At 47.1% G+C, this 23,384-nt stretch overlaps 2 protein-coding genes across 2 annotated transcripts; one reads left to right on the plus strand and one right to left on the minus strand.

Moving 5' to 3' along the window:
- Nucleotides 1–16,165: 16,165 nt before the first annotated feature.
- LOC117849386 (BTB/POZ and MATH domain-containing protein 4) lies at nucleotides 16,166–16,726 on the plus strand. Its single transcript, XM_034730921.2, has one exon. The coding sequence runs from the start codon at nucleotides 16,166–16,168 to the stop codon at nucleotides 16,724–16,726; it is 561 nt and encodes a 186-aa protein (XP_034586812.2).
- A 4,055-nt stretch (nucleotides 16,727–20,781) lies between these two features.
- Nucleotides 20,782–23,373, minus strand: LOC117850213 (RING-H2 finger protein ATL67). Its single transcript, XM_072292908.1, has one exon. It carries the CDS (start codon nucleotides 21,484–21,486, stop codon nucleotides 21,013–21,015), a length of 474 nt encoding a protein of 157 aa, XP_072149009.1. The 5' UTR covers nucleotides 21,487–23,373; the 3' UTR covers nucleotides 20,782–21,012.
- Nucleotides 23,374–23,384: the final 11 nt, after the last annotated feature.

Here is a 23,384-nt window from a genome sequence, read left to right on the forward strand (position 1 = left end):
ATATATATATATATATATATATATATTTCTTAACGATTCTGCGGTCAATCGAGTGACCAGACATCACACTGAAATGCAGATTAGTTGCACTGTTATAGAGGACTCCCTCCATCCCAAATTACTATTTGTTTTGACTTTTCTAGATACATCCTTCTGATATGCACCTAGCTTGTTATGAACAGCCAAGCACCACTTAATAGTCAGTAGTTACATATCAACGAAAGATATCTCAGGCCACCTCTTTTCGAGGCTCCTGGTCATTGAATTGAAGTGCATGAATTCTGCAAATATTTTGTAGTACAGGGTACAATTAATCATGCACTTATGGATTAATAGAGATCAAATTGCAGAAGCAGTGCACCACCTACCAACCTCCCATTTTTTAAGGCTTGAAGCTTCAAAACTTTGAACCATACCTGTCATTGGTAGTCTGCAGCTCTGCCTATATATCAACTGAGTTGGTAGAAGAGAGACTATATACAGTGTGTTATAGTACACACACAGCCTGAGAAACCGAGACCAAATGCATCGTATTCTACACCCTGAACAATCTCACCTGTCAGTATTCTACACCCTGAACTCTTCATTTCAGCATGTCAGTCCCTAGAGATGGCAGTGCTTCGCTTCTTCAGTTCGAATGGATGGTCCTTTAGTTTGAGAATTGGTTTTTGAGTCATCTTTCGTTAGTTAAAAACTCTATGTGTGAGTGTAGTAGTATGCTACTACTTGTAATAATTTTGGACCGATCCTTCTCTTTGAGAAGGTTGAAGCCGGAACTTTATCCATTATCTAAAAAAGTATTCTACACCCTGAACAGAAAAATATGTGCCTGCCTGCATAGATTGAAGTTTTGCGGATAGTGTTTTCAGTTCTTGGAAAGATTCAGAGGTGGTTTTTGTTCTTCCACTCAGAAAAGATCAAAGCTCTTGTCGAGGGACTAAGGATGCACACATCGTCTCCATGATTTCTAGGTCGATGACTCAAGTCTGCTATAGTCACCAACAATGGCAAATATGGTGGGAAATAAGCAATGGTGGGGGGATGATTTGGGTTGCTTTTTTTTCGAGAATACGCAGGAGAGCTGCGTACCTTTGTATTAAGAAGAATGAATAGAATTGTTACAACGCGAGCCTACCGGGCTCACACACACGGTTTTGAAATGTAGCTTAAGCTTACATGACAACTTAATTACATCCGTTTACACACAAAGGTCAGGGTAATAAACCACTAAGGTAACGTTGCTTCAGCGTCGTCATGCTGTTATCACGGCCACTGGAACATTGCTAAGTGTTTGGCTCTTGCCGCGCACCAATCAGCAGCTTGTTCTCGGATTAGCTCAATCAGTTGCAGAGGATTTCTTTTTGGGGCTCTATCAAAGTTTTTGTCGTTCCGCTGTTTCCAAATTGTCCAGGAGATCAACATAAACAAGGAGTCCATCCCTTTTCTTAGTGATCTGCTCATGGCTCGCCGCTTATGCCCCCAGTAGTCTGTTAAAGAGGTTTCAGACAATGAGGTGGTGTTCTGTATGCGCAGCACTGTCGAGACGATGTGCCAAACCTCCTTTGTGTAAGGGCAAGCAGCTAGCAAGTGCACTGCTATTTCTAGTTCCTGTTCACAGAATGTACACTCCACGTTTCCCTGTAACCCATGTCGATGTCTTCTATCAGCCGTCCACAACCGCTCCTTAATTGCCAACCAGATGAAAAATTTCACTTTCATCGGTGCCCACGATTTCCAAATCAGCTTAGCGGCAGCGAACTTTGTGGCTCCAAAAAAGAAGGCGCGGTAGGCTGAACGAGCAGAATAGACTCCAGAGGCATCCTGTCTCCACAAGACTCGGTCTTCAACTCCCTGGATTAGATGAACATTGGCTAGCTTATGTCAGAGAAGAACATCTGGGTTGCTTATTTCTAACAACATTTCTCCTGCTAGCTAGTACAGGGATCACACGCTCTGTCAGAGCCCCTTGAAGGAAAATGTTATGTTAAACCAAACCAATTGACTGTATCCATGAGTAAATGACCAATGGTTGAAGTTGTTTTTCCCCTGGCGGTCCTTATGACCATTAAACTGCATGACTGCTACATGCACATCTTTTGTACTGCAGGATATGGCAGGTCTCCAGGTCATGCATCTATGTGGGTTAATGAAGGAAAAAGTTCAGTAGCAGCACACCACCTTGCCAACCTCCCATTGTACTGTTAGAGGCTTCAGAAGACCCTTCTATATAAACGACACACTTCCTCGCCCATTTTACCATATATTCCTCTCATTTGTAGTCTGCTTCCAGTGACCTGCACCAACCTTATAAGCCTCTTTGTCCTCATGTGTGAGAAATTAACACGTTAAGCCGGTAGAATGAGAAAGGAATGGCAGACAGAGAAACTAACAGTTGGATAGCTGAAGCTCAAATAATACAATGTGCTGTGAGTAGGAGGCATCCGGAACAACCTCACCTGCTTCAGAGTAAGATTGTGTATATATGATGTGTCATCTACAGGTTGCTAGGTGATAAAAGATGCAGTTTTCTCGTCTCATGGATGAAACTGTAGACCATATTTTCTTTGAATGTTCCTTAGCATTGAAGAACTATATAGGATGCTTTTAGGTTGCTAGGTGATATACAGTGTGCTTTGAATGTTTCTTTGAAACTGCTTCAGAGTAACAATTTTTTACAAACATCATCGCAAAATGGAAAATAATATATGCATAGACATGCATCGAGTGGACAGTATATACTATATAGGATGTGCCATCTGCATGTTTGAGGAATCTGTTGTCTATTTGCCATTTGTGGAGTAAATTTTGTAAACATGTGTCGTCATTATCAGAGAGATTCAGAATTTCAGAGGTGATTCTCAAAATTTGAACTTAACCTATGCATGCTACGGTCGTGAGCTCACTGGCTCATTCACTCCTAAAAAGGCTCATTACTTTGACCACCTCTTTTCAAGGCCTCATGGGCACTGAATTGAAGTGCATGAATTCTGCAAATATTTTTGCGCTACAGTATATGGAGAATCATGCATGCATCTATGGATTAATGGAGAGCAAAGTTGCAGGAGCAGTGCAACAACTACCAACCTCCCAGTCCCATTGTTTAAGGAGCCTTGAACATTTTATACCATACTATCTGTCATTGGTAGTCTTCTTGTGATCGCTGCCTAGCTATCTTATAAAGTTTGTGTCCTTATGTGTGACGACCTAGTATCTCAGAGCCAATGCAAACAGTACCGAGTATGTAGTAGACACATAGCCTGATAGCCCGAGACCAACGCATTGTTTCATCAGTTGGTACGTACAAGAGAATTTTGCGTTGATCGAGAGGAAGTGGTGGTGAAAAACCTATACACAGGTTGTGATTGCAATGAAGATGCAGCGCATAATCGTTAGGAATAGGAGAGATCAGGAAGATCGGGGTCTCCTTGAAGGTTCTAATCCGTACCGTCCTTCGTTCTCCGCGGAAGAGAAACCCATCGGCGGCGCTCTCCTGGTTCTTCTCTATTGCCGCACCGCTGCAGTCGGCAATGTCCTATCAGCTTGCTGATCCCCACTGCTTGTGTTTCGGAAACGTACACAAGTTAGCAGCTTGTCAGAGGTCTCCATGTCTTCGGAACGGCCAGATGGGGATGGGGAACCGCGGAGCTATGTATCGCCGGTGATACGCGATTTTGGAAAACAACACAGTGGTCATATAGAGAGAGTATCGGAGTATCGAAGTATCGGATACGCAAGTATCGGCGTATCGGATACCGGTACGGCAGGGTCAGTGAAGTATCACTACGGGAAACACTAAAGTCACCAACTGTAATTTGTTCGCCGAGTGCATTATTGCGGGCACTCAGCGAAGGCCGCGTTTGCCGAGTGTATTCCTCGTAACACTCGGCAAACATAATACACTCGGTGAAAATACCATTTGCCGAGTGCTAAAAAAAACACTCGGCAAACTCACGGGGGACACTCGGCAAACAAAATCCACTCGGCAAACTCTTGAGCACGTGACCTGCACGTGCGGCGTCCGGTGAAGCCTGTGACGGACGTTAGCTGTTTGCTGAGTGTCGACTGTCGACGGGAGACACTCGACAAAGCTCAGGGTATGCCGAGTGCTAGGCGGGACACTCGGCAAACCTCCATGTTTGCCGAGTGTTTTTTGACACACTCGACAAAACTAAAAAAAAATTTCCCTCCTCCACCCTCCAAACTTTTTATACTCCACATGTATGACATTTGGCACTGCATGGTAGAAGGTGGACTATTTATTGACCTGTTTGCTATATTTAATCAATTAATTTCATTTAGAGTAATTTGTTGATTTAAGTCAAATTTGAACTGCAGGTGATTGGAATAATGAAATAATATGAGTGCAAAAATCATATTCATGTTAGTGAGTCCAAATTGAGGTCTCACCCGAAAAATGAAAAGAAATTTCGAACATTTTGTTAAGGAAACACGACTACGAACGTATGGCCAAATGATTTTTTAATTCTCAAAAATACAAACGAAGTTTGAAAATCACGAGATTTTCCAAGATGCTATGATTTCATATGCAGAGGCTGTGGTAAAAAATTGAGAAGGTTTCGCACAAATTTTGACATATGATGCTTAGAATTCGAAGCATCTCCGGAAAGGATTCGTAGAAGTTGGAAGGATCCGGTAAGATTTTGAGTCGAATCGATACTTGAATTTGTCATTGAGTTCAAATTTATTTTTATAGGCCATAGAGAACATAGATTGGTTCATGTCAAATTTTGGGAATTTTTCGGATCCGTTTGATAATTTTTATTTATTAATTGCAAGTATATGAATTTAATAGATATAAATTCAATATGAGCAATAAATCCATGAAATAATGGAATGATATTACTTAAAAAATGAAATACACAATGTTTAGTGAATTTGACTAGGTTTTTGCAAAGTTTACATACTTTTAATTACTAAAACTACTTTGCACATGCAATATAAGTACTGATTTGCCGAGTGTCGCAGTGAGGCACTCGGCAAAGAATATGTTTGCCGAGTGTCATCCCTCGGACACTCGGCAAAGCTTGCCGCGGGTCCACGTGTCATTGTCAGTCAAAAATCCGGGGGGAAAAAAATCCTTTGCCAAGTGCCCCTGATCTAGCACTCGGCAAAGGCTGAAAACTGCCTTTGTCGAGTGCTAGATCGGGGGCACTCGGTAAAGACTGGAAATTAATCCGGCCCTAAGTCCCGCACGCACACACAACCGCACACGCACAGGCACACGCACACGCACCGCACGCGCCGCCCGCCCGCGCCACAGCCGGACCCGCGCCGCCCCCGGCCGCCCGCGCCGCTCGCTGGACCCGCGCCGCCCGCCCCGCGCCGGACCCGAGCCGCGCCGGCCCCCGGCCGCCCGACGCCGCCCCCGGCCCATCCCGCGCCGGCCCTAGCCGCCCGGCGCCACCCCCGGTCGGCCCCGGCCGGCCCCGACCCCCGACCGGCCCCCGGCTAGCCCCCAGCCGCCCCCCGATCGATCCCGACCCCTGACCGGCCCCGACGCGCCGCCCCCAGTCCCGGTACTAAGGTGAGTTGATTAAATTGAATATTATCTGCAATATTATCATGCTTGAAATATTGTCATGCATTATGTATCAGTGCTTGTTGTGGAGTCGGCCATCATGCCGTTGTGTTGTTGTAGATGTGATTGTCGGCCATTGAGCCGTTTTATTTGATGCAGGTGTAGGAAACCTCCCCGTGCAGGGGAGGTGCTGTCGAAATTTTAACTTGATAGGAGTATTTTTTTTTCAGGAGAGCCTACGTTACTGTCCTCGAGTCGTCACTTTGCAGGATAGCAAGGTGAGACATCCTACACCTCTCTTTCCGTATAATGTTCGTATATCACGTAACCTAGTTAGGCGTCTCCCGTTCGAAGGAGATACAGTTGGAAATATGCAGATCTTTGCATATCTATAACCGTATCTATTTCGAATTGTCCATGTTTTTTGGATAGCCCGAGGATGTGTAGGTGGGTTTAGTATCCATGGTCTATTTCGGTCCGAGATAGAGTTTCGGCAGCACCTCCCTGTTGTTCTCCAGATACACAATCTCCTATCAAGGACGTGTATTTGGAGAACAGCGGGGAGGTACTGCCAAAATTCTATCTCGGGTCGGAGTAGACCATGGATACTAAACCCACCTACACATCCTCGGGTGGGATTAGGACCTATCTTTACCTAATAGACAATATAGGAACGTGTATATGCAATGTGAATTTTGTATTACTCGCTTATATGCTAGAGGATGGAGGATCGCCAGTGGATGTACACGGGTCGCACTAGTCAGAATACGTTGACCAATGAATGGATTGACAAGACGGATGCTTTCTTGGAACGGGCATTTGCAAGTGTCAAAGGAGCTCGATCGACTTGGTGTCCGTGTAGCAAATGTGGAAACATGCGTCGGCAAACTAAGCTAGACATGGGCAAACATCTGGTGAAGAACGGATTTACGTCAGACTACACCAGGTGGATCTACCATGGTGAATCTGACCGTGGGAGAGAGGAGGTCTTGAGACAACGCATCGAGGAATATGATGATGATGCCGGGGTGGGAGACATGTTAAATGACTATCATGAAGCACACTTCGAAGAAGCACGTAGGGAAGAGGAGCCAGAGGCTACCGCTAAGGCTTATAACGAAATGTTGTCTGCGGCACAGCAACCCCTTTACGGCCATACCAAGGTTTCTCAACTAGATGCCATTGTACGCCTAATGGCTGTGAAGTCTCAGTTTAGTTTGAGTCGAGACGCGTTTGATATTATGTTGACAATTTTTGAAAGCCTGCTCCCGGTTGGTCACATCTTGCCAAAGAGCATGTATGAGGCACAGAAACTCCTTCGTGCACTTAAGATGCCATACGAGCATATACAAACTTGCCCGAAGGGATGCATCTTATTTAGGAAAGAGTATGCGGAAGAAAAATACTGTGTGAAGTGCGAATCGTCTAGGTTTCTGGAGGTAGACTGTGGTGACGGTCAGAAAAAGCAGCTCGCAATTCCTGTGAAGGTTCTACGGTATCTTCCTTTAATACCGAGGATCCAACGGCTTTTCATGACTGAAGAATCCGCGAAATAGATGACATGGCACAAAAACGGCCGTCGATATAATCCTGAGAAGCTGGTACACCCATCCGATGCTGAAGCCTGGAAAAGCTTTGATGCGATTTATCCTGCAAAAGCTCTAGAGGCCCGTAACGTACGCGTTGCGTTGGCAACAGATGGGTTCAATCCTTATGGAATGGCGGCCGCCCCGTACACCTGTTGGCCCATTTTCGTTATCCCCCTGAATCTCCCCCCTGGCGTCCTCTTTCAATGACATAATATATTCTTGTCGTTGATAATTCCAGAGCATCCGGGGAATAATATGAGTGTGTACATGGAGCCTCTGATTGATGATTTGCTCCATGCTTGGGAGGAAGGGGTATGGACATATGACCGATCCACAAAGACAAACTTCAAGATACATGTTTGGTACCAGTACTCCCTGCATGACTTGCCGGCATATGGGATTTTCTGCGGATGGTGTGTTCACGGGAAGTTCCCATGCCCAGTATGTAAAGCATCTTTGAAGTTCATTTGGTTGTCGAAAGGTGGCAAATATTCTTCGTTCGACAAACATCGACAATTCCTCCCTCCTGACCATCCATTCAGACGAGACATCAAGAACTTTACCAAAGATGTCGTAGTTACAGACCCCGCACCGCCGATGATGACAGGGGCCGCAGTTCGTGCTCAGTTAGACGCTCTCGAGGTCAATGATGAAGAAGGTGGTTTTTTGGGATACGGCGAGCAACATGCTTGGACGCAGAAGTCGTGCTTGTGGAATCTTCTCTATTTTGATGACCTTCTTGTTCCACATAACATTGATGTAATGCATACGGAAAAAAATATCGCCGAGGCAATTTTTGGTACAATCATGGACATTCCTGACAAGACAAAGGATAACGTTAAGGCTAGAGTGGATCAAGCGACGTTGTGCAACAGACCACAGCTAAACATGGCGCCTCCAAGAACTGGCAAGTCGTGGAGGAAGCCTAAGGCCGATTTTGTTCTGACGAGGGCCCAAAGGAGGGAGGTTCTAGAATGGTTCCAAACGTTAATGTTCCCTGATGGCTATGCAGCGAACTTGAAGAGGGGAGTGAATTTAGCAACTATGCGAATCAACGAGCTCAAGAGTCATGATTACCATATATGGCTTGAGCGCCTACTTCCGGTGATGGTTCGAGGCTATGTCCCTGAGCATGTGTGGCAGGTGCTAGCGGAGTTGAGCAATTTCTTCCGCCGGCTTTGTGCGAAGGAGTTATCTCGTACTGTGGTTGCAGAAATGGAAACAATGGCGCCTGTGTTGCTCTATAAGTTGGAGAAGATCTTTCCACCAGGCTTCTTCAATCCAATGCAGCATATAATTCTACACCTTCCGTATGAAGCACGAATGGGGGGGCCTGTGCAAGGTCGTTGGTGCTATTTAATTGAGAGATATCAAAAGGTTCTTCGAACTAAATGTAAGAATAAGTGCAAAATTGAAGCATCCATTGCAGAGGCATACATTCTGGAGGAGGTGTCAAACTTCACATCAAAATACTACGCTGACAACCTTCCTAGCGTGCATAATTCACCTCCACGTTACAATGCCAGCGAAGATGAATTAAGCCTTAGCATTTTCCGAGGGCAACTCGGAAGTGCAAGTGGTGCGACCCGCAAGACCTTGAACCATGAAGAGTGGTGCTCTATCATGTTGTATGGGTTGACCAACCTATCTGAGGTGGAGCCGTACATGATGTAAGTTCTCAACAAACTTGTTTCGAAGTAGTCACCATTCTCTTGCCTAAACGTATATTTCTTGTTGCTACAGGCAATTTCATCGTCAATTCTGGCGTAAATCAAGGCAACCGTACCCGCACGAAGCTGAGACTCTTCTCAAAGAGGGTGTGGGAAATGGAATGCCTGATTTCATTTCTTGGTTCAAACAGAAGGTACAATCCAATTTCTTCGGACATTCTCGTACATACGATTAATATAATGAACCGCCCTGTTTGAACTTGCAGGGCCGAACCGATGCGTCTATGAATGTCGAGTTGAGACAGGTTGCCGATGGCTGTGACTATAGGGTCAGGTCGTTTGCCGGTTATGACGTCAACGGATATCGTTTTCACACAACAAGGCACGAGCAGAGTTGGCCCAATCGAAGAACCACAAATACCGGAGTTTTCACGCCAGGCTCTGATGGGGTCGAGTACTACAGAAGAATTGAAGAAATATACGAACTAACTTTTCATGGGTGCAAACCTCTTAATCCAGTTATATTCAAATGCCATTGGTTTGATCCATCTGTCATGAGACGGGTCCCTAATCTTGGGCTAGTCGAAATTCGACAGTCATCCATGTTACCAGGAGACGATGTCTATATTGTGGCTCAACAGGCCACGCAAGTTTATTATTTGTCATACCCGTGCCAAACCGACAGCCGTCTTAAGGGTTGGAATGTTGTGTACAAGGTATCGCCACACGGTAAACTACCTGTACCAAACAATGAAGATTATAATATAGACCCCAACACGTACGAAGGAGAGTTATTCCAAGAAGATGGGCTCGAAGGGAGTTTTGTGATAGATTTAACCGAAGCGATCGGAATGGAAGTAGACAACGAAAGGGTTGCTGCAGAGGACGGTGGAGACGAGGTTCAGAATGTGAAGGACTTAGAATTACTTCAACGATTACAATTAGCTAATGACAGTGATGACGACATTCCTCCTTCGGAGCATGGGCTTGACTATATCGACACGCGTGATAGTGATGATGAGACTTATGATCCAGCTAATCCCGATCATGATGATTATTTCTAATACATGTATGAGTCGTACTAATTTAGTTATAATTTGTTTATAATTTGCATATATTTGTAATTATATTTTGTTTATCTATGCTGAATGGTTTACTCTTTTTAATTGCAGGTCATTGAGCAATGGTGGGCGGTATGAGGAAGCTCACGTCGATTTGCGAGAGACTAGCCGCTATAGGGACTGGTTCAGGGTCAGGGTCATGTTCAGGGAGCGGTCGAGGCAGGCCTCGACGTAGGGTTGAGGAGGAGGAGGTGGTCCAGAGGCCTCGAGGGAAGGGTAAAGCAGCGAGGCCCCCGTCGCCTGAACATGAGGTGGAGGAGGAGGAGCTACCTTCCGCACACGCCTCTGGGAACGACGAGCAGGAGGAGGCGGAGGAGGAGGAGCAGCAGGAGCAGGAGGGGGACGGGGAGGCAGGGGATGCCCAGTCCAAGATATGGTTGCGAGGTCCCTCATCCCTCCCGAAGCGTCCGATACCTGAGCATTTACGCCCGCTGATTAAACCGGTTGGGACCAAGTAAGTAACTTTAAATATTCTCAATAATGTTCTTATGTTGAAAGTTACAAAAACTAATAATTTATATTAATGACTTGTGCAGGAGTTGGATTAAGCTCAGTGGGGGTGACCACAACCGTAAGGCCAACGGGATCCTTGGCCTTTTGTGCAGGGTTCACTTCCCTGGCTTGGTGGTATACGCCGGACAGCAGCAGCCGGCCTACACGTGGGACCACTACGTCGCCGCCCCCGACGTCCCTGATCGTCAACAGAGGAGATTCCCCAACATAGCGGAGCGGGTCAAGGCCGAGCTGTGGGTAAGTACTCCTCGCACTAAATTGCTCAATACATCACCTACGTTCGACATTCTTGAAATAATAACTGTATACGCGTCTATATGCAGGATTTCTATAGATGCCAGGAGGGATTCGAGGCCAAGGCGAAGGCCGTCTGTGATGTAGCCGCCAAGAAGCTCGTGAAGGACATGCATTACGAGGCGCGCATCCAGGCTATCATCGAATTCCACGCTCAATACAGACGGATGAAGGTTAGAAAAGAGGAGGCAAGAACAATGAACCTAACCAAGGACCAATTCATAAGGGTAAGTAAAGAACATTGATACTTACTATTTAAGATTAATTAGGCTCAATTTCTTTTTCATATGTCACACGCTTGATGATGTAGGTGCCTCCGTGGTGGTGTCGTGCGCATATCCAGTGCTGGGAGAAGATGGTCGACGTGTGGTTGGAGCCCGGGTGGTTGGAGAACCACCTTGCTTGCCGGCAGCGGCGTTTGCAGATGCCGACTGCACCACACCATCAAGGCAGCCTAAGCCTTGATGAATATAGAGAAAAATGGGTACGCAACTTCAATTCTTTATTCTAATGTTCAATTCTACATAATTTCTAATCATTTTGTATTTTTTGCCGCAGTCGGCGTCACATGATGGCCGACCTTGCTCCCAGCTCAAGGCATGGGTCCTCTCCAAAAAGGGCAAGACGACGGCCGATATCGATTTCAACCCAGACGACCCGCCCGAGGCGTACAACCATCCTAGCATACACAGTCGCGTCAGCGAGTATACAAAGATGGCTAGGGAGGTTCACGGGCCAGACTTCGATCCGAGCTCCGAGGACATTGATGGAGAAATCGTGATGAGGGTGGGAGGAGGCAAGAAGCATGGCCGATATTGGATTGGCGACGGCGTAATCGACACGGCCTCTACTCCCACTCTCTTCCAGATCCGAGCTAGGAGCACGGACTCGAGCCCGGCGATACGACCACGACCCACCACTGCACGGTTCCAGATGGAGGCTCTTCAGGTTCTTTCTCTTCCATTCATCGTTCGTTTGTTGTTATACTTTAGCTTTGCATTATAACATTGCAATGAAATATTGTAGGCTCAGGTGGAAGAAGCAAGGAAGAAACAAGAGGAGATGGTGGCGCAGATGGAGGACATGCGGCGGAGGATGGAGGAAGAAAATCGGATGAGGATGGACCAAATGTTCCAGTACATGCAGAATTTTGCTTCGAGCATGGATCAGTCTTTGCCTCCGCCACCGCCGATGCTGTTCCCTCCGCCTCAGCCACCCACAACTACTCCTGTGAGTCACTTGACACATTGTGCTTAAGATTCAATACTTTAATTTTGACAACTTTAGATGTTAGCTCAGAATGTCCTATCCTATGTGCAGAATCAATCGGCGGCTTCGAATAATGAAGATCAAGATTTGTCGCAGTGGTCTCCTTGGCCTCCACGGAACTAGACTTGGTTGTGAACTTGGTTGAAACTAAATTGTGACTTGAACTTGGATTTATGGATTGTTTCGTGCTTATGTTGAATTATGCCTGTGATGTTTGTGAATAATGTTTCTAATGGTGGTTGTGAATTATGCATGTGATTGTTTATTACAAATGCCTGTGATGATGTGTATTGTGAATTGAGAGGGGTCCGTTATACGTGACAAAACGGGAAAAAAAGGGGTACTGGGCACTTTGCCGAGTGTAACACTCGGCAAAGAGGAGCCTTTGCCGAGTGTTTTGGCTTTAACACTCGGCAAAGGTGGCAGTTGCACCTCCAGGCGCCAGGTGTTTGCCGAGTGTTAAAGCCAAAACACTCGGCAAACAGCACTCCTTTGCCGAGTGTCAGGGACACGGCACTCGGCAAAGTGGCCGTGTTTGCCGTGTGTAGGCACTCGGCAAACACCATGGCTTTGCCGTGTGCTGACACTTGGCAAATTGGTCGTGTTTGCCGTGTGTTGGCACTCGGCAAAGCGGTGGTGTTTGCCGAGTGCCTACCATCTGGCACTTGGCAAAGCCGCCGTTAGCCTCGACACCGTCAACGCTAATTTTGCCGAGTGTGTCTTTTCGCCGAGTGTTTTTTGGCCGTCGGCAAAATGTTTGCCGAGTGCTCGAGTTTTGACACTCGGCAAAGTCGTGTTTGCCGACACAATATTTGCCGTGTGCTATATGCCGAGTGTAACACTCGGCAAAGCCTTTGCCGAGTGTTTTTGGGTCTTTACCGAATGCCTGTGGCACTTGGCAAATTAAGTGTTTCCCGTAGTGTATCGGTGATTCATAGGCGCGGAGCCTAGCTGTATCGCTGCTACAGGTGGGTAGAAAATTGCCAGATGGGGAACCGCGGAGGCTAGCTGTATCGCTGCTGCAGGTGGGTCGAATGGCACCACTTCTTCGGGTATTTCTCAGTACACTACTGAGCATAGGAAGCCTTCATAGGGATCCTTTGGCAAAGACGTTAACTCCAGATCCAATAATGAGAGGACAGTATGAACTTGGTAATTAAATGCTATACCCTCGCTATTTCCTTACAAGATTTATAATATATGCTGAGAGTGATCAGCAAGTAGCTGACGGGAATTCAGTTGCTTTTGTCCACGTTGTCTGGAATTGTTGGTCGGCAATAGTCAGTAGGGAGTTCAGTTATACTCTCAGGAAATACTGCTTTAATACTAAAATACCGTCACCCATTGGAGAGGGGAAAATAATAGAAATGAAGTTACCGTCGGCCATTTAATTGTAACTATCAGCAAAAGATAAAAATCTAGTAATGATTATTAGACAGTGGACACACATTGTTAGACATTTTTTTCTCTCATCTTGGGCATTATATGTAACCATTTTCCTTCAAATAGCAGCATACGCACATCATGAATTTATGCTTATATATAACATATATCCTGCTTTTACAGGCCAGCTATAACACTTGCAACATTTATCCTGCTTTTACAGGGCAGGTATAACACTCCCTAAGAGTCCGTTGAAGGGAAATATTCTGCTGTAAACCATTTGACTGTACCAAAATGACTTATGTTTGCATCTGCTTTTCCCCTGGTGGTCTGCAGTCAATTGAGTGGACACCACACCCAAGTGCAGTTAGTGCTAACAATTTTGCCATCAAACACCAAATAATACATTCATTCACTCACACTCTCAAACAAATCAACGGAAGATTTCTCTATTCTGATAAAAAAATTAGCCTCCCTATCAATGAAATAGGCACAATCTCGTGCTTGTTTGTTCAAAAAAAGATAAAAAAAAATTAGCTATACCATTTTAAGGCGTGAATATGGCCATTGAACTGCATGAGTGCACCAGAATTTTTGTACTGCAGGATATAGTGGATCATGCATCTATAGGGTGTCAATGAAGAACAAAGTTCAGTAGCAGGGCACCCACCTTGCCAGCCTAACATTGTACTGTTAGGCCTTGAAGACACTTCTTATAAACGACCGACGACACGCTCCTCAGCCATTTTTACCATATATGCCTCTTATTTGTAGCCTTCTTCATGTGATGACCTGACCTTTATAAGTCTCAGCCCTGATGTGTGAGCCTGAAGAATAATGAGGAAGGAATGGCACTGCGTTGTGAGGAGGAGACATCCGGAACAACCTCACATGCATATCATCCACATTATGAACGAACATGCTGACATTATCACCTTTGTAGATTGAGCTTTCATTCTTAAAGAGATCCGGAGGTTGTTTTTGCACCTAGTTCGCAAAATCTTCACCCCAAGCATGCACCCCAAGAAATTGTAGTCACGGACAATGGCAAGTCTGGCTTTTAGGAGAGATGCAGTGGCAGGTGAATGATCTAGATATATAGGTTGCTCATTTCTAAATTCTAAGCACACAGACAGAAAAGAGTGGAATTCAATTTAGTTTCACCAGTTTCTCTCGTTCAGAATTAGACTTCCTCGAATGTTTGATGATGGCCTGGTTCCAGCCAAGATGGTGAGTTTGTGTTGTGAGTGTCGTTTACCATTTCTGTGAGGGGGGAAAAAATCAGGTACGGACTAACATTTGGAGGCCTAGCTAGTATATATTGACCTATGCCTGACCAATTCGATCAAGTCAAAAGGTGAACTCCAATGTGGTACTATTGTACACGTACTGACTACTATCTCTGCGTAGTTACTTGATCATGTGTTCCTTTTCAGAGAGTCCTTCCCTTCATATAGTAAATTTTTGTCGCTCCATATTTTTGTCCTTGGCAGTAATGACATTGCATGAGTCGGTAATAAAAAGTCAACTTCTGCATGTAAACACATACACATCCAAAGAGGAACACTAGAGGGTGAAGCAGTTCACTGAGGTTGGAAAGTGCAGTGAAGAAAGAGAGAGAACATAGGAGGTAAAGAGGAATTTCAGAAACTACTCTAGTGTGAGCTTGGAAATAGGAGGCGTCTGGATCTACTTTTCTTGCTGCTACGCACGCGTATGTATAAGAACTAAGGCTGTGTTGAGCAAGGCTCCGTCGAGCTCCGGCTTCACCTGCTTCCGGTTCTGTAGTGCTATTGTGCACTACTGTGGCAGGAAATTGACATGCAAAATAAAATAGACATGCAAAGAAGGAATCTACTATGCTGATTATAATAATTACTAAGAAGCTAATTATTTTTTTTAAATGAACCGGCAAGAGAGCTGCCGATTATATTCAAAAGAAGGTTAAGAAGCTCATTGCTCATCCGTGGCAAAAGAATAAAAGGATATTTGGTGATCTTGCCCCTACTTTGAAGTGCAATTGTGTTTTTACTCTCATTTTTCTAACTTTGATTTTGCCCTCGACTATTCACAATTCATTGTGATTTTGCCCTTGGTCTTTGCGTATTTGCCCATGTTTTGACCGTTGACTAGGGGCAAAATCGCATTAACTTGTGAGTTGTCAAGGACGAAATCACAAAGCAAACTTACAATTACACTTCAAAATAGGGGCAAGAACACAAATGCCCCCAAAGAATAATAAAGAGGTGAGGAATGAAGGCAGAGATCGCGAGCACCAATTAGCTATTGGAACCAGAAGAGGAACTCTGACTCTGGTTAGGATCTGCAGGTGTGATGAGAGGAGAAGTAATAAGATAGCATGATTGTGTTTAGATGGTAAATATAGTGGATGAAACAGTGAAGTGAGAATACGAGGAGACACTTTTGAAATGGAATAGAACAGCAAGGATCTGAAGAGGCATGCAAATTTTAGTGCCATTTGCGAAGGAGATACAAAGTCATGAGACAGATCATCGCTCTCAGTGAACGTGAGAGCAACGTCGTCAAATGGACGGACAGAATAAAGTCGACCGAGCTTTTGATTCAACTGACAGCATGGTTCTGCTGAGATGGTGCCAATCTTCACTACTGAGCAAGTCGACGATCCTGGCGTGCTTGTGTTGACAACTTGAGATTCCATGGCCATATATGTTCTGTGCTACTGCTACATGCGTGCGCGTGACCCAAAGGAATTCGATTTCGTCTGCGCCGACGACGACACCGGCGCCGGATCATCGATCATCGATCATGCCGTCGGTATCGGCCCCGACGCTGCTGCCGTTCGGCCGCCTCGCGCCGGGGGCGCTGTCCGGCTCGGCCACGCGCGCGCGGCAGGCGACCGGCACCCACCTCCACCGGATCGACGGCTACTCGCTCGTCGACGGGACGGTCGCCGCCGGCACGGCCATCAGGTCGAGCCGGTTCCACGTCGGCGGCCACCAGTGGGAGCTCCTCTACTACCCCAACGGCGTCAACCACATCCACCGCGGCTTCGTCTCCGTCGACCTCGCGCTCGCCGCCGGCGCCGGCGCCGGCGCCACGGCGTCGTACCGGGTGAGCATCCTCGACTACGCCGGGAACCCCGTGCACAGCCGGATCGTAGGGCCGCTCGCCTTCGACCGCCATGGATCGAGGTGGAACGGCGTCGAGGAGCTCGTCGCCACGGAGGAGCTCATCAAGACGGCGCCGTTCCTCATCAAGGACGACCGCCTCAACGTGAGGTGCGACGTCGCCGTGCTGGTGATGGAGACCAAGCCTCGCAACAGGTGGTTCATGCAACTCGATCGCGCGATTAACGGGTTTCGTTAGATGGCAAAAGCCTACTAATTGTTTGAGCAGGTTATTTTATATAGTATAATAATCCTAGCACATCAACCCGTTTGTAAAAGATATACTATTAGGTTTGTGCCTGAATTTAAGGGAGTATAAAATTTTTAATGAAAGGTATCGATGCGTTTTCTGAAGCCATCTGCACGTCCGACGGAAATCTTCCCATCGGACGGTCCGTTGTAACACGAGCAAACAGAGTACGCAACACTAAAACTTAGCTTTTTTTAATATTAAAATATACGACTAAAATATCAGCAAACATTAATCCCAGCATTTCAAAAATACCAACTGCAACATCGAAAAATTTCAGTGTGTAGCTTACTGGTGCCTCTAAACGTGGAGTCTTCTTCCTCCGGATCACAATAAAATGCTCTCATAAAGTCATGGTGCTACATCCATCTTCCCCTTCCATGGACCTCCTCCTGGTATGCACGGGAGTAGCGCATGGCTCGGCCACCAGCATGGGAGCAAGCGGGATGGTGGCTAGCGCAGTTCAGCATCCACGACCATGCGTCGAACGATGCGAATGGGAATGGGAACGGGAACGGCTCGTGACCCAGATCGGCGGCGGCGGTGCGCAGCGGGAGCTCCGTGGGTGCAATGCTTTGGCCTTTGGAGGTGTGGCCACTGCAATCTCACCATCATCTAGTGTGTGTGTGGGGGGGGGGGGGGGGGGTTGAGGGGGAGGTTCCTCTAACTTTGGGTCCTTGCATCTGGTGTTAGGCGGCGGCGGCCGTGGCTTGTACTCGCTGAGCCGCATGGACGTCTCCAACCTCTTCTACCCATCAACGGCAGAAGCAGAAGTAGCGGCGGCGGGAGAGGCCAAAACCAACAAGACCACGAGCAGCGCCAGCGAAACAGGATGGACCGGGAACATCGAGCAGATGCCAGAGCCGATCCATGGCGTACACTACAAACCGTTCAGGCCGGCGTTCTCCATCTCCTCCTACCCCGGCGGCGGCCGGGCGCCGGAGATGTTCGCGCGCCTCGGCGAGGACAAGCTCCTCTGCTCCGACGTGGCGGGCTAAACCGTCGTCTACAACCACAACGCCATGGCGGGCTCCTTCGTCGGAATGCCCAGGCGGCCGACCCCGCCCGTGGGGCCCAAGCACGTCGCCGTCGCCGCCCGCCGCACCGCCGCCCACGCCATGGCCGACTTCGAGATCGATCCGAGGGTGGACGCCGACGTCTTCTCCGAGAACCCCGGCGGCGACCACGCCGACAGCCTCTACGTCCCGCGCCGCCCCGGACAGGCCGTGCGGCTTCGACGTGCTCGCTTGCTACCCCGTGGGGAGCTGGCGGTGGCGCCCGCTCCCGCCGCCGCCGTTCGTCCACGACCCCGGGTACAGGGCTCCTGACGACAAGGCCGCCGTCGCGGTGGTCGGCGGCGGTGCCACGATCTGCGTGTCCGCCGCCGCCGCGACCTACGCGTTCGACACGGTGGCGCGCGCGTGGAGCAAGGCCGGCGACTGGGTCCTGCCGTTCCACGGCGAGGCCGCGCACGTCCCCGTGCTCGGCCTCTGGCTCGGCATGTCGGCTGGCAGTAGTGGCAGCCGCCACGACGTGTGCGCCGTGGACCTCGCCGCCGCCGGGATGGGCTCGCCGCCGGCGGTGCAGCACGTCGGGCTGGATCTTGTTGACCCGCCCAAGAACTGGTCGCTGGCAAATCAAACCCTCGTGAACCTAGGCTCAGGCAGGTTTTGCGTCGCCAAGTTCTATGATGTTATTGATGACGAAAAAGACGGGCATGATCCTCACGTGGTCTCGCCATCTTCGCCGGCGCGGAGATGGTGACCGCCGGTGACGGCGGACAGCACGATGGAGAACGCCGGGTCCTCATCACAAGACCAAATGCCTCGTCTCAGATTACATCCATTTGTGTTCTCTGATGAACTGATGAAGAGATTATGTTGGTACTCCGTCATGTCAACTGAACTTGCAATCTACTTTTATTTGGATCGGGTCTAGGAGCTCTTTCAAATTCATTGGTTGTTCCGTGTTCTTTTGCCAAATAATACTAGCTGTGAATGGTAAATATTTAAATTCACCAACGCGCGGCCACTAAGGCAAAAATCAGGAGCCGTAACAAGGTAAAATTTGAGTTTCTGGCACCGCTACCGGCACTAACTCTCTATGTCTTGCTATGTTGTCTAACATATATACTCCACTTTTTAAATTATTAAGAACCCTTAAAGATTATATATTCTAGATTAATTTATATTTAAATCATAAAAGCTGGCTTTGCAAACTTGCCACTTGAATAGTTAATAACTTGATTTCCTTGCCATTTTTTCTATTTTATTGTTTTTATCTCCTTTTTCCAATTTCCAAGCACATGAAAGGACAAAAATGCCATTGCTCTCAAACCTTATCTCTGCCCAGCCCCGTTTAAACCATCCTGGGTCCTAGATGCTGTGCCTTTTCCCTTTTCTTCACCGTTTATCACTCTTCTTATCTTACAGAATGTAAATCAAATATTTGATTATAAAACACATTGCATTCATACATCAAACCCTCTCCTGCTAAAGTAATTTTCTTGACACTCTATGTTCTAAACAATGTTTTCCAAACGGTGTCAGATTTTTCTAGTTTCCCTTCAATGTTTTTATTTATCTTCTGAATCAGAATCACTTTTTTTTTTTAAAGTAATGGTTTGGCTAGAACGGATCACTGGAAGATTGCATATGCTAGATGAGAGAGATGATTCTCATAAGGAACATCTCATATTGTAGTAAATATTCTAAAATTAACAAAAAAAACTCTTCTTCCCTATTCTTGCATTGCAGGAGTCAAAGACCAAACTGTCCGTTTGCCACGCAGAGCTTATCCTGTTTCTGGCAAGAAACAGAACACAAACTTGCTGTCAAATAGGGTGCCTTATTAGCCATATTGTAGTCTTGTGATTGTGACACCTTCAATATACGAGGAATATACGAGAAAAATACGGGTAGGTGGTTGGCACTTGGTTGTGTACTTGATTGACCATCCAGTCAAGATGATTCTGATCCAAACATGCTGCCCGTCCTGACGTGATGTTCCTGCCGTGGCCACGTACTTGTCTGCTGTGGCCACGTGGTTGACTTGAATATAATTCGCTCTTCCATTCCATTCCTTTTCACACACAAGAATGACCACCGTGTGTGTGACCTGAGGCCGACAGCAGCATGCTGGAGAAGTTCTCATAGCTACACGGTTTGCTATGTCTTGGTTTTTATCTCGTGATCACCTTGAAAAATGAGCTAACCTCAATCCTGAGCCAAAACTCAGCAATAACAAACTCTTGTGTGATTGATTCTTCTTTATGTTCGTCTCGTGATCGCCTTGAGCTACTAACCTCAATCTTAAGCCAGAGCTCGAGCTCTCAATCGGATAGATTCATCAAGCTTGCACACTTAACGACGACACTGAAGGTAAGTTTGGCAACAAACGCAAGGGAGCCTAACTAGAGGTAGTTTGTGCTCTGGTCATTAGTTAAGCGGTGGAATTTAGGTTCTCCTTAACAGTTTTTGAGAGAGAGAGAGAAGAGGACTACCCTCGCGTGTGACTCCATAAGGTATGCACGTGTTTTATTCTATTTTTCTTGTCCAACTGCTTGCTTTGTCCAAGTCCACCAGGGATAATGGACAAGACAAAGGCCCAAGCTCAATTACTCTATCACCTCTGTTCACTAAAAAAATTAGTCAACAAAAATATATAGAGAAAGAAACATCCTAAAAGGAAATATGTTAAAAATAATTGCTTAAAAAGGAAATTGTCCACTACTTAGCTAATACCAATTAGCAGAATCCATGTTGCGGAGGCAAAACAAAGTCGCGAATCCAAATGAAGGCGTGTTCGGCGCAAGCGGGCCGGGATGTAGGCTGGCGAAACTGTGGGCTGGAAACCGACCGACACCGTTCGAGCCGAGAGACTGAGGATAAGAACACATGGGCCGAAACACAGGCCCAACCAGGTCTGTGGTTCTTGGAGGTTGGAAACAGATTTCTTCATCAAACTCAAAAGTGATTTGACCTTAAGGCATCGTTAAAAGAGGATTAAACATGAGAAAAAAATGAGTATATTTTCTTTGCAGTTCGTTCAGCATCGTACACGGGCCGGTGTCTTTGCGTGTCCGTCTCACAGGTGCACTATGGTCCTAGCTTTTTTTGTTCTTTCGTCAAAGGAAAAGCATGAGCATTTCCGAAAGAAGTAATGAGAGTGTCCATGATGATCTACTCTGCACAAGCTATGTACAATAAAAAAAACAAAAAATAAGCAAAAATTAATTACGAGCCGACGGCGGCGACGACGACGGCCTTCCCCGGCGGCGGCGGCGGCGACGCCCGGCAGACCGGGCACGTCGGCCGCCGGCGCAGCCACTGGTCGATGCAGCCCCGGTGGAACGCGTGCCGGCAGTCGGGCAGCCGCCGGAGCTCGTCGCCGTCCGCGTAGTCCGCCAGGCACACCGCGCACCGCGCCGCGTCGGACCCGGCCGCCGGTGCTCCCGCGCCCGCGGCCGTCTCCTCGTCCTTCTCCGGCGCCTGCGACGGCGACGAGTACACCAGCGTCGGGTACCGGGCCAGGACTGCTTCGTCGATCCCGGCCGCGCCCTGGCCGAGCTCCACGTCGCCCGCCGCCGCGCGCCGCTGCGACGGTGACAGCGCCCGCCGCCGCCGCCGCCAGGAGCACAGCAAGGTCGCCGCCGAGAGCACGGCCAGCGCCGCCACGGAGGCGAGGATCAGCACGTAGTCTTTGGCCATGGCCGCGCGCGTGCCGCCAGCATCGACTCCGGTCGGCAGCTCTCGAGCTACTATGTCCCTCACCTCCTCAAACGTCGCTGCTTTTCTCCTTCCTCCCCTGTCGCTTCCCCGTCTCGTCTTATACGCACACGGCGGCGTCCCCTTCACGCGCCAAGATTCGTGCTGCCACCCCCGCGCCAGACGACACCTCCCAGCCGTCGATCACGCTTCGAGATCCGCGTGGCACGGGCCACGGCGATGGTGATCCAGTCAATCTGGCGCGATTACATGGGCATCGTCAACACGCGCTAATGACCATATTTACGTGGGTGATTAATTAACTATAGTCGCTAATCTCTTTTTTTGGAATTTACCTCTGTTTTGTTCGTTGCTTCCCGGGGGAGCTATTCCTGAAACCACCTGCCTTATCGTCACCGAAATGCTCCCGAATTTTAAACTCTCTACTACGGCCTCTTTTCGCCTTGTCGAATTCGCCTAGGTTTTATATGTGTTTGAAGCGTATTCGTGTCGAATTACGAATGGAGACACGGCAGCTAAAAAGGGTGCCTCTTGGCCTACATTATTATTAATTATTATTGCTACTACTATTATATACAATGATGGAAGAACTGGGTGCTTAAGTGAGCGATTAAGGCGGCAAAGCACGCACTTAATTATGCAGGGAATGAGATCTCTGTAGCTTGATCTGACAGGAATGAATATTCATCCTTTCAGATTTTTTCTACAATCAAGATTCTTGGGCACTTAACAGGTTGATGATCTTTTTAACCGTCAGCAAAATAAAGTTTAAGCTTTAAAGTCCAAGTGTCCAACTGGTTAGGCACCTGGGTGACCATGGTTCAAATCCCGTCACGCGTGGATTTAGTTCGCGCAGCCACGTGGGTGGTACAATAGTATTTTTTTTTTGGAACATGAAATTTTATAGGAAACCGTATCCTAGCTCCGTGGCTAAAATTAAAATCATTGTATTACAAATATTTGCCTTTCAAACGAGGCCTAAAATTAAAATCATTGGAATTTCTTTAATTTCTTTTGGCCATACCATAGCCTTGGAGCTGTGCTATGTGGACTATTTCAATTTTCAATCCAACATGCATGCTTTGTCGCTGGTTTAGATGGACATACGCATAGCTGTTGCTTGTGCAAATGGGAGAGAAACCGTCCAAAAAGCATTTCAAATTGACGGTTTGTATGAACGTGTGATGGACCCGGTACAATACCTGAGGTTGCAGTTGGCGACAAGCCATTGGACCTTTTCGTTTGACCGATCGCTGGACCGCACGAGCAAAAATCTCTAAATTCTATTGAAACTTTGCTTCACTTGTCTTCTTTCTTGCTGGGAAAATAGGAGCGTTCGTTGGGTATTTCCACGAGCGTGCATTGACAATGACCAGTCATTTGTTTCTTTCTGAAAAAAGAATGGCGAGTTGTTGATGCAACAAGGTTGTAGTGTAAACAGGTTTGAATCAATTGTTTATACCTGGGTGTGTTTGGCAGATTCAACCGATCCTTTTCAACAAGATTGGACTTTGGAGCTCAATCATCTCAGATGCAGCAAGAATCTAAAAGCTTATGTAACTCATCATTGTTTATTTCAATTGTTGATGCAACTTGCCATCAGAAGAAAAAAAAATCTGACCGGAATGTGACTGGATGGGAAGATACGATACCTGCCATGCTGGAAACAACAGTTGCTCAACCACTTGTCATAGATCTCTGCTGACATCTCCAGAGGTCATAGGAAGGGGGTATCTTGTTATCTAGCAAATTCAACCAAGCCAACATATACATATACAAATAATTTGATTCATAACATGATATTAGTTCATGTCATGTCGCACTGCAAATACCGTTGATTCTAAGAAACGCCAGATGAGAGTCAGCTCAGCAAGACATCA

The sequence above is a fragment of the Setaria viridis genome, chromosome 3 (assembly GCF_005286985.2).
Source record: "Setaria viridis chromosome 3, Setaria_viridis_v4.0, whole genome shotgun sequence".
In the NCBI taxonomy this organism is placed as follows: Eukaryota; Viridiplantae; Streptophyta; class Magnoliopsida; order Poales; family Poaceae; genus Setaria; species Setaria viridis.

Excerpts from the sequence above, each read along its gene's own strand:
- LOC117850213 (XM_072292908.1), bottom strand. The coding sequence starts at position 21,486 with ATGGCCAAAGACTACGTGCTGATCCTCGCCTCCGTGGCGGCGCTGGCC.
- LOC117849386 (XM_034730921.2), top strand. The coding sequence starts at position 16,166 with ATGCCGTCGGTATCGGCCCCGACGCTGCTGCCGTTCGGCCGCCTCGCG.